The sequence below is a fragment of the Ambystoma mexicanum genome, chromosome 5q, assembly GCF_040938575.1.
Source record: "Ambystoma mexicanum isolate Mex_15411 chromosome 5q, UKY_AmexF1_1, whole genome shotgun sequence".
In the NCBI taxonomy this organism is placed as follows: Eukaryota; Metazoa; Chordata; class Amphibia; order Caudata; family Ambystomatidae; genus Ambystoma; species Ambystoma mexicanum.
This window is the reverse complement of record NC_090933.1, coordinates 1,273,649,646-1,273,665,007: the sequence shown is the minus strand read 5'-3', so window position 1 is coordinate 1,273,665,007 and position 15,362 is coordinate 1,273,649,646. Positions and strand designations below refer to the sequence as shown.

The window sequence follows — 15,362 nt, the reverse complement described above, 5'->3', positions numbered from 1 at the left end:
CCACTGAACAACAATGGTGGCTTGTTTCATACAGTGTCCAAGCTCATGTAAGGGGAGCTACTGGTATGGTCGCACCTAAACTAATATCAGTTTTGTTCAGTGGCTTCTCGTGTCCCTGTTGGTTGAGGGCTTCGGCACTGGTCTCATTGACATTCGGGACGAGACTGGCATGTGGTGTGTGCGGTGTTGGCTACAGCTGCGCAGGAGCTTATCTGGTGGCTTCCTTTCACCCAGCAGTGTTGGTAGGTCACGTTTACAGGGCTCCTAACAGATGAGCAGAGGAGGTTCCAACTCTCTTCCCACTGGCTTTCTCCCCTCAGCAGGGTTTTGATACAGGTTTGCGTGTGGCTCCGATAGCTGGACTTCCCCTGAAGAAAAAGAAGAGAGAACCACTGGCCAGCACTTTGGTCCAGAGGCACAGGCTGATGGAAATTGACTTGTATAGAATCGCACTTGGGGCCCTCCCAGATGCCACTGACTCCCCCTGGTAGCTCTGGCACTGGATTGGTCCCAGTTTGGCCTCCGAGCCCAGGATCACAGGGGTTTTCATCCCATTTTGGCCAAGTCTGACCTTGTCACATAGATCGCTATGAGACTGAATGCCCCATCATGGCGCTCTAGGATGAAGCCACCAAGAGCATGATACATGGATAAACCAAGTTCCAGGTTTCCCCCGCGCTAGTTCCCTTGCACAGCGGACTGTATGCCTTAGCTAGTTGGTGGCAAGCAACATATTTCATTCTACTGGGGTACAGTGGGCTATATCTCTGGTGTGTGCCTACAAGGAGCCCCTTGTAAAAAATCCAGTGGAACAGACTTATGTAAAAACGAATTGGATAGGAGAGTGGACATATTTTGTCATGGTCCCTGTCTCCCTCGGGACACGCAAGGGCTGTAAATGACAAGCCCAGCTATGACCAGTTTGTAAATACTGTCAATTTCCTGGTAGAAACCCTAGAAAGAAACCCCAAATCTTGCCGAAGGCAACCCCCCCCCCCACTAATTGCATGTACGCCTGATTTTTTGAATGGGTGCATCAGCAAGTTCTTGGTTCTCCTTCCCCAGTTCCAACAGCCCATAAAATTGGAATGTCTGCTCCCACACTTTGCAACACTGGAAGACGAGTTGTGATGCATGGATGATAACCTCAACCTGAAGATGATCTTGAGAAGGAACTGCCTCAAGTCGCCAAGACCTTTCCTGGCGGGAATGCGAGGTCCCTGTACCGGCCCTCTATAACCAGAGCCAGAGACATGTTATAGTGCTCTGCTCCTTCGACTAGGCAGGACCAGCCCAGTCACAAGCGCCTCACCATCCATCAAGGAAGCCTTGCTACCCGCATCCTGTACAGACCTGATGAAGAGGATAGAGCACCAAACTCAAAGCGTACCAAAAACTAACAGTGACATATTTGCAGATGACCCAAGCTAAAGCACAGGCTACCCAGAAAATACCTAAAGTCATACGGTGTTGCCCTGCATTACTTGCCCATGTCTCTGTTCTCTGTAAACTGGCTTTGATCAGCCACCACTTTATGAGCCAAGGAAGTTAAAGGACAGCCTCCATGAATGGAGGAGTCCAAATAACCACCCAGGGGCGTTAGGAAAAGCTATGTTCCTAGTTCTCAATCATGAGTGTCATCTATTATATTCACAAATACTAGAACACCTAAGCGCATGAGCCTAATCCCACAGGGTTCGAAATAGCTGGGAGCTATTTAGCTCCTGCTTCTAGCTCAGGAGAACCTGGTTAGCTTGAAACCATTAGTAACAAGGCGCTACCTTTGACTCCCAAGGCCAACTGGGCCTTACAAACAGATATGTGAGATTTACTCCTCGTTCTCAGTGATATGAATAAAATCACATCTAAAGGGACATTTAAAGCAGAATGGAAAACATGTCATGGACATAAGTGTTTGCATCTATTTATTTATTTGTATAGGGCCAACTACCTGCAGGTATCAGGGCGCACAGGAGCACAAGAGTACAAACAGAGAAAACAGGACAAGGTGTTACGCTCACCTGGTCTCTGTGGAGGCGTTGGGGGCACGGTTACAGCCCTCCCGGGTTGAGGTCGCTCGGGTTCGACTTCGCCCTCTGTGCTTATGTGGCGACTGGTTGGAATAGGTGATGCTGCTTGGGACTGCTCCTGTGTGGAGAATAGGGGGCATGAGTATGCCAGCTTGTGCGCCTGATACCCTTCCAGACCCCTTCTCCCAAACCGTGGTACCCGTGGGATGCGCTTTCCCTGGAAAGCTCACCTGTTGATTAGTTTTGCGAGTACACCGTCCTGCTGCTTCTGGCAGGGGCGCTTGTATGATCTGGAACAAATTCCTTCACTGGTCCCTTGCACGTGGTAGTCCAGTCCTGCTGCGAATAAGCCACTATACTTCAGGTAAGTGTTCCTGTTTGCCTTTGTCTTTCCTCGTCTGTTTTTGTTGTATTGTAAAGTTTGTTGTCTTGTATTGCTGTCCGATCCACTTTTGAGGTTTGCTCTTTTGCTTTCTTCCCTTGCAGGTGATGGTGCTGGCCCAGCAGAAGCTGCAGAGCTCGAGGCGGCAGCCGGAGGGAACGAGGAACAAAACTGCAGCAGTACAGTAGCTGGTAAGTTGTTAACTAGGGGGCGCGCGGGGTTCAAATGTGGCGCGGCCCTAGGACGGATGTTCTAACCTTGTCTTTCTTCTTCTTCACAGGGTCCGAGTTCGTGGATGCGGAGTGCAGTGCTGCGGCGTCAGGATCAAGATCACTGGATGTCAGATGAGTCTGCAGATGAAGCACCAGTTTCCTCGAGGTGAGTATGCAGGAGAACGCCTGGTTTCAAAGGTAAGTAAACTGATCCAAGCGGCAGTGAGCGTCACGTTGCACGCGAGTGTACAGTAACAGGAAGCACCGGCCTTAAGGATGGAGCAGCTTATATAGCTGAGCTTCTGAATCCATGCCCACCAGGTTCAGCCTGCCTGCCACACCCGATGAGTCAGCACATTAAGACCAGGCCTAGGGAGCCACACCCGATGAGTCAGCACATGAGGATGTTCTCTGGAATAAAGGCTTTCAGCTCCTGGAGAGTTCTTGTAAAATAAAGGCACTCCTGCACTGAAATAAAGTAAAAGCACTCCTGCACTGAAATAAAGTGTTCCTGCTCACATCTCTATATGAGCCTGGTGCCAAAGGTGCCATGAAGGAGTCCAGCCAGGGCCCCTGTGTTTATGGGTCCCAAAGGGACATAAGTGAGTCATGTGACCCATTGCCCCCATCAGTAGATGGTGTGGTTTTTGTGTTCTGGGGCCTGTGTCCATGACACAAGGGCAGGGGGGCAAGCCAGGCGAGGTCTGGAAACATCTGCTTTAACTAAAGAACAGAGTCTTTAGTGACATACGGAAGGGCTTGAGGTTTGCTTCCCGTCATAGTTCCACAGGTAGGGAGTTCCAGAAGTGGGCCGCTCTTTTAGGAAAGGATCACAAGGCTGAGGCCATTTGTCCGAATGAATCTGGGACAGCCTACCAGGGCCAGGTTGGCAGAATGTAAGGTTCGTTTAGGCTTGTATAGTTGAGCAGGGCCATCTCTGTGCTATGCTCCGATATGAAGTCGGACTGCCTGGTGTGTAGTTTAAAAGTGGTATCTAGATAGGCTTGAAGTTGTAAGGTTGCCATTTTATCTATGATCTTCTGTAGGAAGTTAGAGTTGGTGATATAAATTCTTAGCATCTTTTGGATCCAGACCAGTTTTCTTCACAAGGGAGGTCACAGTGACCATCTTAATGACGTCTGGGACATGTTGTGATGGAAGGACGCATTCATGAATCTGGTGAGGAAAGGGGAAAAATGCCTTTATTGTCCAAGGTAGATTTGGCTGGTATAATGTCTCCAAGACAGGAGGTGTGGTGCATCGTAGCCAAAGTTTTTTCCATGTCCAGAATTGTGTTGGGTTTAAAGTTGAACTTTAACTGGTTATGTTTAGGTGGTGGCGTATTTGTAATGTTTGGTAGGTACGATAGCGAGGTATACAAACCATGGGGTTTAATGGCAGCCAAGTGTTTACTAAGCTTATCCCGAGCCATGGAGATTTTGTCAGCGAAAGCATGCTGAAACTTGCCCCAGTTTTGGTCAGTCGGAGAGATGGATAATGTTTGCGCTTTGGTTTTTTGAGAGGTTTTAAAATTTCAAAGAACTTTTTTGAGTTGTTGTTTGCTCTGTTAATTTGCTCGTTGAAAAATATGTGTGTCTCAAGTATTGCTAGTCTATAGGATTGTTCCAATTTCTTCCAGGTTACTTTATTGTTATCAGTGGTGTAACAAACTCATGGTGGCAACAGTAAAGACAGACACAAGCGATCACAATTCAATGGTGTTTATTAAACTGTATATGCAGGTTGGAACAACGTGTAATCTAATCCTAAATCTAAAATGGGAGCAAGCTACGACCATCAAATAACAAGCCAGTCCTAGTGGCGTCTTGTCAAATAAAAGGGCCTATACTGAAAAAAAAAAAAAACTATTGCCAATCCTTACAACTAAATACAAAAAGAGAGTGGGATAGGATTCACAAGAAAGAAAGAAGTTTTCACAAATGATAAGTCAGGATGTGGTAGCCGGGGGTCTCCCTTCCCCACATTTTGAGCACGGACAAGGTGGGACTCCCGAGTACAGCACACTCTCGAGCTTTCCCAGCACAAGACGACAGATCCCTTCTCAGCTATCAGGACCTTCGGCGGTTAAGTTTCTTTTCTACAAAAAGTCCCTTGCCTCCGAGGACCTGATGTGTTCAAAATAACAAACCAAAAAGTTCCTTTCTGTATGTACACTGTGTGATGAATGTTCACCCCTGGATCTCCCTCTTCCGGGTTCAGACCCTTCTCGACTGTTAGCCTCCCTCCGTTGGGTTCACCACGGCTTTCGTTAAAACACTTTCACTTGTTGCAATCACAAGTCTTAATGTCCTTTAAGACAATCCACTGTGGACATCCCTCTGCCAGGTTCACTCTTGCCAACACGATGATAATCGGGGCATCATGCTCTGCCCCGTTTGTTAGGCAGAATCCTGTGCAGTTCCCTTAGGAAGCACTACAGATGATTAATATTACAGGTATGATCAATAAATCCCCTTTGGTATCAGTCTGTACCACAAAGAGTTAGTTGGTAGCTGTGGCTAAGCAGTCAGACTTATCTCAATAGGGAGATGAGCAGTATTCAGGTTTTACACAATAGGGCTATAATACTATGGCACAAGGAAACGCTGACCAAAGGTTTGTATTCAAAATTATATATATATATTTATGTTACACACTTCTAAGTTAACACATTAATCACAGTTATTAAAGCAAGTTAAAATCAGTCAAGAAAAATAGACACCTCCCTGGTTAAATTGTAGACAAGTTTGAGCAAGAGTTAAAACTGAGCAAAACGGCACAGTGAAAACCAAACACAAATGGCACTCTAGCAATTTCTCAAAAGGGAGGGAAAGCACAAGTTATACAGGAATATATTCTTAAAACACCCTAGCAACACTTCCCATAAGTTTGTGAACACGTTTAGGCAAGGCAGTACTTTAGCATATAAAATACTTAAATGAAAACCGAGCAAAATGACACTTCACAAGTTTAAAAAGTGGGAAGGAAACAGTGGTTATAAGAATTAGGTGCACCAACACAGTTCTAGTTGAGAAGCAATCTAGAGAAGGCAGTTCTAACAAATTCAGCCAGAGTCAATAGTGTTAGGGAGAATTCTCATTCAATGGCTAATTTCCCTTACCGATAGACCCCGAGCAGCTTTGCTGGATTTGAAGGGTTTGTTTCTTTTTACCTGCTAAGAGTGAGACTCTTTTTCCCACTCTTAGGCATTTTTGCTATGTGTGTTCTAGGCTAGTTTTGTGTTTAATGCCTATGGGACCAGTGCAGTGACACAGGGGTGTCGTAGCGACCCCCAAACATAGACTGAATTCCCTGGGACTGACTACTGTCTCCCAGGGCCTGTAAAGTCCCCATTGACTTTACTAGTCAATGTTTAGGAACTAAACCAGTACAACCCATCTTACTATGGAGGTACTGGAAGGGGTTAATAGTGTTTCCCCTATGTTCATTTTAGAGAATGTACCCTACAGTACCTCCAAAAGGTTTCTGGCTGGTGGCAGTGGTTACTACCAAAAATATTCGACCGCAAATATTTCTCTATGGGATTTTCCCATTGTTCGAGGTTACCACTTTTTCTGACAGCCTCTAACATACCGCCGGTGCATTTTAATATTAATTTTGCTCCGGTAGGTTTTATTTGCCAGAACTCTGATATAACTTCTTTTTTGTGACTTTCTCTACAATTCTAACCCAGGTCGGGGATCCTTTGTTCGTCCTTTTGGTGGGCTTCTGCCAAGGAGCCCTCCTTTCGGCGCCACTGAGTCTGGGGTGGGTCCTTTGTGTGGGAGGGGGACTAGGTAACTCACGTCGCACTCTATCCCGATAGGCTGGAGGGTCTCCCGCCAAGATGACCACTCCACTGTGTGAGTGACAGCTAGGCTGTATGAATGGGTCTCTTTCTGCATAAAAGCAGGGTCCTGAGGACTGGAAGAGCAAGACGTCGCCACTGGAACTACGGAACCGAAGAGGAGAGAAGCCAAAGACACCTGCAACAACTACCACCACCGGTGAAGCCCTGCTGCAGCGTCTCACCACTTTTCTCCACACGACGAGAGGAGATCTTCATCTGCAAGAGCCTTCTTCCCTTGAGCTGGTGGGGCCAACCAGTTTGCACATCGCCCTCCTGAACCTGCTGTGGTCGAATTGCCAGTGCCCCGGAGACCGGATAGCCACACAGCTATTGACCCGGACCGCGATTAAAAGCAGCGTACCTTTTAAACTTCGTTTGGCAGCACCGCGGCTGGTTTCATCCCTGGGTAGTGCAGTACCTCGAATCTTCCTCCACGACGAGAGCCTCTCTTCCTCTGCTGGATCACCCGAAGTGCAGGAACTACCAGGAATAACCGCCACCGCAGGAGCCACTTCTTCATTTTCAAGGTACATTGTTCCGCCAGGCAGCCCTTTCTTCGCGGTAGTGCTAAAGGTGTTTTAAATACTTTACCTACCTGTTGGGTTGGCCACCCCCCTTTCTTAACATTGTCTGTTTGCTTTCTGCATCCACCTTTTCAACATCGTTAGCCAAAGACTTGACTGCAGCTACAAGAACATTTTTGCTCCAGGGCCCTTGCCGTGTACCATTAACTCTGGCACAGGCCTACTGACTCTGGTCACATTTGTTAAACCTGCCTTCTCGAGATTGATTCCCAATTCGAATTGTGTGGTGCGACCCTTTCTTATAACTACCCTTTCTTTCCCACTGCATAATCATTGTGAAATGCCATTTTGCTCAGTTTTCATTTGAAGTATTGCCTATACTGATGCACTGTCTTGCTGAACTGGTTCACAACTGATAGGAAGTGGTGCTAGGGTGTATAAGAACATATTTCTAGATAACTTGAGTTTTTCATCCCTTGCGATAAATTGTTAGAGGATCCCTTGTGTGTAGTTGTCACTGTGCCGTTTTGCTCCGTTTTCACTCTGGTTCACTTGGTCTACAATTTATATAGGGAGTGGGTATATTTTTCTATTTGACTTAATTTAACTTGCTTGATAATTGTGATACATGTACTTTCTTTTTAACTACAAAGCTTTGGTCAGTGTTTCCTTGTGCCATAGCACAGTAGGCCTATTGTGTAAACCCTGAATACTGCTCATCTCCCTCTTGAGATAAGTCTGACCTGCTCAGCCACAGCTACCAACTAAATCTCTGTGGTACAGACTGATACCAAAGGGGATTTATTGCTCTAACCTGTAGTCCTAATCTGGTGTAGTGCTCCCTAAGCGAACTGCACTGGATTCTGCCTACCAAATAGGTCTGTGTCAGTCAGTGGTACAGGGCAAAGGGCCCAGGAGCAAAATGTTCTTGTAGCTGCAGTCAAGTCTTTGGTTAACAATTCGAAAAGGTTGATGCAGAAGGTGAAAGACAATGTTAGAGGATAGGGCCGGCCAACCCAACGGGTAGGTAAAGGATTTAAAACACCTGTAGCGCTACCACGCGAAAAGGGAGGCCCGGCGGCACAAAGTACCTTAAAATGTAGAAGAGGCTCCTGTGGTGGCGGTTGTTCCTGGCAGTTCGGGAGATCCAGCAGAGGAAGAGAGGTTCGAGTTACTGCACTGCGCAGGGAAAACCAGCCGCGGTGCTGCCAAACAAATAAAAGGTATGCTCCTTTAAATCGCAGTCGGGGTGGACGGGTGCCTGGCTATCCGGTCTCCGAGTGCAGGGCACTGGCGATTCGATCAAGGCAGGTCCATGAAGGCGATTGGCAAACTGGTTGGCCCCACCAGCTCAAGGGAAGAAGGCTCTTGCAGATGAAGATCTTCTCTTGTCGTATGGAGAAGTGTGGTGAGACGCTGCAGCAGGGCTTCGCCGGTGGTTCAGTCATTGCAGATGTCTTTGGCTTCTCTCCTCTTCGGCTTCTTAGTTCCAGTGGTGACGTCTTGGTCTTCCAGTCCTCAGGACCCTGCTTTTATGCAAAAAGATACCCATTCATACAGCGTAGCTGTCACTCACACAGTGGAGTGGTCATCATGGCGGGAGGCCCTCCAGCCTACCAGAGCAGAGTGCGACATGGGTTGCTGAGGCAACCCTGTCCAGGGCTCCTACTCCCCCTCCCACACAATGGATCCACCCCAGACTCAGTGGCACCGAAAGGAGGGCTTCTTGGCAGAAGCACGCCAAAAGGACGAACAAAGGATCCCCGACCTGGGTTAGGAGTTTAGAGAGACACGAGAAAGAATTTATATTAAAGTTCTGGCAAATAAAACCTACTGGAGTAAAGTTAATATAAAAATAAACCGGCGGTATGTTAGAGGCTGTCAGTAAATGTGGTAGCCTCGAACAATGGGAAAATCCCATAGGGAAATATTCGCAGTGGAATATTTTTGGTAGTAAGCACTGCCACCAGCCAGAAACCTTTGAGAGAGGGACTGTACGGTACCCTCTCGAAAATGAACATGAGGGAAAAACTATTAACCCTTGCCAGTACCTCCATAGTAAGATGGGTTGTACTGGTTTTGTTCACAAATATTGACTAGTAAAGTCAATGGGGACTTCACATGCCCTGGGAGACAGTAGTCAGTCCCAGGGTATGGAGTCTATATTTGGGGGTCGCTACGACACCCCTGTGTCACTGCACAGAGGGTGGTGTGTAACACATGGGGATAAAGATGGTTCCCATTGGAGATGAGATAAACCCCATAGACATCAAACACAAAAAAGTAGCCTAGAACACACATAGCAAACATGTGTAAGAGGGGGAAAAAATGTCACACTCTTAGCAGGAGAAAAAAAAAACCCTTCAAATCCAGCAAAGCTGCTGGGGGACTCTATAGGTAAGGGAAATTAGCCATAGAATGAGAACTCTCCCTAACACCGTTCTGCAGGCATCCCTCCGTTGGGTTCACGTTTGCCAGCCTTTCAGTTTCTTCTACTTTCTTACTATGCAGGATTCACTTCCCTTGGTTTTCAAATGGTTTGTTGGTCAAAGATGGGATTTTCCTAGAGCCCTGCATGACCACTTTGACCTTTTCTTGTGGCTTTCCCAATGCCTTGTGGTAGCAGTAGTTCTAACAATGGGTAAAGTAACCAGTCTCTCTCGAATGAGCACCCATGTGGTGCTGGACCCCTCTGCAGCTGGGTTTCCCCTTAGAAGTTGTCAGTTCTTTGATTTTCCCTCAATTTGCCATTTGCAACTTTTGTTCAACACAGTTTCTCCTCTCAACTCACCAGCTGTGATGAACCGCTTGGCTTTGCTTGTCTCTGGAGTCAAGGACGGTACCACAGTAGCAGGCGTATCTCCCTGTCCTGATTATCAGTGTAGGAGGGCTTTGTGTACCGTTGACATCTGCTGAAACACACTCTTGTTCGTGGTCTTACGATTCATTTCACTGAGGCTTTGGTTGTCTAGGTTGGAAAGGGCAATGTTGCTTCTATCCTAGTCGCCCCTTCGGTTCTCATGTCTTTCTCCTCCTCTTGAATTGCCGTACTGGGATAGGGGTCTCGTAGTGCATTCTACCTTGCTCTTAGACTGCCTTTGTGCGTCAACTTTTATCCCTGTGGGGAAGGGAAAGGGCAGTCAGGTGTGTGCGATTCTGGTCAATTGCCTGACTGCCTGACCCTCGTGTTGGAACATGTTAAGTAAACGGCTCTGGTGTTAGTCCGTTGTCCTTGTTTTGAACAAATGTGTTCCGTGTTGGAAACGGGGGGTAGAGTTTCTGAGTATCATACGTGGTAGGATGGGGAAAGGTGTTGGAAGAAGGGGGATACCGCATCTCACCCGTCGGTGTACCACTTCCACTCCCCGAGGACTCCCCCATTCAGGTGATCCTCCGTCACTGGTCTACCCACAGGAACTGGATCCAATAGCGATGGCCGTGTCCTGGCCATCTTGATGGCAGATCCCTGGGGACTCGTAAGGGAGATACCTTCAGGTTTCTCACAGCAGGGTGTTCCAGCCATCTGTGCAGAGCAAGTCTCTTATTTTTTTCTGAGTTGTGAGCTCAGGGGTATACCACCTATTAAGCCCAGTGTTTTCTCTCACCGATTTCTTCTTTAGTGGTACTACCGGGTTCAGCATACGTGTCATGGTGGAGTTATATGTGGACACCAACAGCTCTGGGGGGTCAGAGGAGGACATGATGTCATTGAGGCAATCCTGTGGGTCTGAGGTTTGAACTCATGCAGATACTAGATTTGCAGTGCTCTTTGCACTAGCACCTGGCTCTACTAATGTAGCTCATGCCTAGTACCGGGTGATGGCGGATACCCAGGAGCTGGTTTTAGCTCCTGCTAATTAAATCCACTATCACCTCTAACTCCTCTCTGCCCTGGACTGACCACAACTGCATCGAGTTCTCTATTCCTATCACCAAAAACCACAAAACCCTGACCCCTGCTAGCGCTGCACAAGTCAGAAGCAAAAATAAAAACTCACAGAGGACAACCTGCGCCCATACCTCAATACCACCAAGCTAGCTCCTCCATTCGCTAATGACCCCAATATCCTAGCAGACATCTACAATGATGTCATTACCAAAGCCATTAACGAAATAGCCCCACTCGAATGGAAAAAAAGAGAAGAAATCCCTACACATCAACTCCTGTTTTACTGAAGAACTGCACTCAATGCGATCCCTCAAAGAGCAGCACTAAAAAACTGGCAATCTGACCCCTGCACCAGTACCAAAAACAAATTCAATTCAATCTCCCACCAATACAAGATAGCCATCACAGATGTCAAAGCCAACGCCTTCAACACACAAATCTCCAATGCCAAATCACACTCTAAAGAAATCTTTGCCATCTTCAATGAGCTCATCTCCCCCCCCATTACTCCGGACAAAATCATCAAAGATGAAGCCTGGTGTACCAGCATTCAGGCTGCCATGCTAAACAAAATTGACCTTCTCCAAAAGAAAATCAAAGACCACTGCAAAACACTTCCTCAACAGACAGGAACCAAACCCACTAACACCCCACCCACCTCATCCAAGCCCACCATACCCGACTTCTCCTTCAGAGAAGTCACTGAATCAGAAGTTATCAACCTACTAAAAAATCTCAAACCCTCCCCCTGTAAAGGCGATATTTACCCACCTAAACTCGTCAAAGACTGCGCAGACTGCTTTGCGCCGCTCTTTACGGCATTCATCAATGCGTCCTTTAAAACAGGCATCATCCCAGCCAACCTCAAAGAGGCTTGGCTCCGGCCCCTCCTAAAGAAACCTACTCTTGACCCCTTACAACCTAACAACTACAGACCAATAACAACAGCGCCATTCCTCCTGAAATTACTGGACAAAGCCACACATTGCCAAATCCAACATTTTCTGGAAACTCACTCCATCCTCGGGACCAGGCAGTCAGGCTTCCAGAAAGGACATGGCGCAGAAACAACCCTAGTGGATCTGAAGAGTCAGATCACCCAAATCATGGACAAAGGCAAGCCTGCTCTTCTGCTGCTCCTAGATCTCTCAGCCGCCTTCGATCTAGTTGATCATAAGACTCTCACATCACACCTCACACACTCAGCCAACTTCTCTAAAGAATCAGCTCTCTGGATCACCTCCTTCCTAGAGGGAAGAGCCATGAAAGTCTTCTCGGACATCGCCAACGCCTCTCCCACGACAATCCACTGCGGGGTCCCCCAAGGATCATGCACTGCACCCACACTATACAACTTGTTCACCAAGCCCCTCTTTGACAAACTCGACTCATATGGCATCACATACACGAACTACGCGGACGACACACAAGTACTTCTTCCCCTTTCAGGATCATACAACGAAGACGCTAAGGCACTCCATACAATCTACTCCATTATCAAGGCATGGATGGCAGTTAATGGCCTTTGCCTCAATGGAGGCAAAACTGAAATCATGATATTAGGTCACCAAAACACTCTAGACAAACTGTACGCTAACTTCTCCACTGACAACTCCATCATCCCCGTATCCACAGCCGTAAAGACACTGGGAGTATTCCTTGACTCTTCTCCATCAATGACCAGACAAGATAACGCAATCACTTCCGCATCTGCGCACACCACCAAACTCCTAAACGCCATCAAGCCTTACCTCTCCAAACCCAACTGCCTCTCCATAGCGAGAGCTACCATTGGAGCCAAACTGGACTATTCTAATGCACTTCTAGCAGGCACATCAGCCAAAAACCTAAACAGACTACAAGTCACGCAGAACAATGCTCTCCGGGCTGCTCTTAGTATCCCACGAAGAGAACATACCACCCATGTCAGACACTCAGCCCACTGGTTCCCGGTCAAAGAGCGGATCTCTCTCAAAATCCTCACGCTCACTCACAAATGCCTCTCCCTCTCCGCCCGTCCTATCTATCAGAAACCATCCTCCTCCCGTCCCACCAGGACGCAATACACCAACCTACTCTGCATCCCACGCATCAAAAAAGCCAAAGCCGAAGGTCTTAGTTTCCCCTACATTGCAGCCAAGACCTGGAATGCTCTTCTGGCAGATATCAGAGCCGAAAACTCCCTCCCTATTTTTCGCAGGAAACTGAAAACCGCATTCCGTGCAAAATAATAGGCAACTCTCTTAAATCCTTGTAAATATACTGCATTGCTAATGTGTACATGTCTACTGTAAATATTGTATTTGTTTGCAAATATTGTAACCTATGTAACTAAGACATTGTCTGTAACAAGCGTCACGATGCCCCCGGGCTGACGTGCGCTCTACAAATCTGAATAAATAAATAAATCTCAATTTTGATCCGATGCAGAACACATCTGAGCAAGATAAGTAGCTCTTTGAAATATAGCCAGCTCGATAGGAACAAATCATTCTTCGGGAATATTTTGTATTTACATTGTGAGAACATCATTATTATTTATTTTATTTACTTATCAAGTCGGGCATCAGGGCGTTGCACAAACACCACAAACGCACACGTACAACCAGGGCACAAACAAAAGGGAGGGGAAAACAGGGAATGAGGATTAGAGTGGTAATTGGCGTGGGTTTGGGTTGTCCTGTGCAGGCAAAAGAACTGCAATCTGCTGGAGAGCTGTTGTAGTGGCAGACAGAGTTAGACAGCAGAGATATGTAGTTGCTGAACAGTGGCTCAAGACCAACAACAAAGCATTAAACGGTGGTGAGGGCCTTGGGTACAGCACCCACCCTGATCCTGCTGCGATGCGGATCCTCAGGCACTGACCAGGCAGCAATACGATCACGCTCTGGGGCGAGTAGAGGAGTGGTGAAAGTGCAGAGCTGCTGAGGTTGGTGCAGCAAAGAGGGTGCCTGGGGGTCTGGACACCAGTGAGGAGTGGCGCTGGTGGCAAAGTTGGTGGAGGGAGGAGTGTGCACCAGACACTAAATGTCGAGAAGGAGGGTGCAAGCAGAGAAGACCGCCTAAAAGCAGATGATTTCCAATACTCAATAATCAGTAGAAATGCATTCACGAAAGTGTAGGTCGGCAAAAGAGGGCTAGACCGGACCAGATTATGATGGGATGGTCCATCTGGTAAATGAGAACTCCTCTGGGGATCTTTCGGCTCCAGTTCTTAGGCAACTACTCCTTTAGAGCAGCTTTCTGGTCCACACATACATTCATACACAGTTGTGAAGCAGGGCGAGCTGGACACAAGAGTACTTTGGATAATCACAGGGAGACAGAGAATGGGTTTTGTGCCAGCCGTGAAGGCTTAGGTGCAGGATCGTCCTGAGCTGCTGGATGTCAGGGGGGTGATCTATCCATGGTTTAGGGAGTGGGCGAGTGAGTTGGCAAGATGTGGAAAAGTTGGAAGGTAAGCTCTGACTGGGGCCTATGTAGGAGGCCATAAGAGACAGGTGCAAAATGTTATTTTGGACTAGGGGGAAAAGAGTGTATGGGGGACAGAATGAAATAAGGTTTGATGGTCAACAGACGTTGACCAATGCTGGAGAGTAAAGATAACAGGAAGAGGAGATTGAGCGAGTTGCCACAGGATGGCATGCTATCTAGGGCAACCAAGACACAGTGGAGTGCACCTGGAGATTGTGGGCCTTAGTCGTGCTCGGGAGGATACGTCCACGATGAGCATAACTGACCTCAGCAGGAAGAAATGGGAGAAAGTCAATACTGTGAAAATGACTGTTCCGCGGGGCGCAAGGTGGGGGTGAAAATGAGAGGGTATCGTGCGAAATGATGACCAGCAATCGGACTGCAATTAGAGAGGAGCAAGTCAAAGAGGGGATGGGCTGTCATGCCAATACCGCTGTATTCTGTAAAGAGGTGAAGGATCGGGAGAGGATGGTTAGGAGCAGGAGAGGATCTGCGCCGCATGGTGGTAGGCAAGCAGGCAGGCAGAATTTCCCCACCCCAGACATAAGGTTGCCTGTTTTCTACTTGGAAGCCCAGCCTGCGCACTGAGTGCCAGTCCAGCCCCCGGAATCGCCATGACCCGTCACCGTTTTAAAGAAGATTAAAAGCATGTAGGTTTATAGGGAAGATATTTGTTGACTTAGTAACCAATTTCCCCATTGTAGAGAACTAGTCAATACAAATGCATGTTCATTACTGAATGCTAATGTCGGATCAAGACCCTCTCACCGTTTCGCCAATGTTCTAAGCTGCTGCGGGCCACCATAGCAGACGATTCGGCAGGAAGAAAGTGTTGGGTGCAGCAACTCCAGCCAGTTCATGTGATGCAGCTCTAGGTAGCACAGCAGCGTTTCTATGCCTGAATGCAAGAGACAGAGAGGCAGTCAATGGAGAAGTGCGGGCAATCAGTGGCAGGACAGGTCTAAAATGGGAGCTCTGGGTCGATTCTGCAAGGGTATGAT

The 15,362-nt window shown here is 47.5% G+C and overlaps 1 protein-coding gene across 4 annotated transcripts in view; it reads right to left on the bottom strand.

Moving 5' to 3' along the window:
* RECQL4 (RecQ like helicase 4) overlaps nucleotides 1–15,362 on the bottom strand; it is a 409,056-nt gene that overhangs the window by 82,412 nt on the left and 311,282 nt on the right. For all 4 annotated transcript variants that reach the window (XR_011278686.1, XR_011278685.1, XM_069621818.1 and 1 more), the window contains exon 20: nucleotides 15,130–15,259. Coding sequence is in view for 2 of the 4 variants with exons in the window: in XM_069621818.1 (XP_069477919.1) it covers nucleotides 15,130–15,259 (130 nt within the window). In the remaining 2 variants the exon portion in view is untranslated. The remainder of the gene's footprint in view (nucleotides 1–15,129; nucleotides 15,260–15,362) is intronic.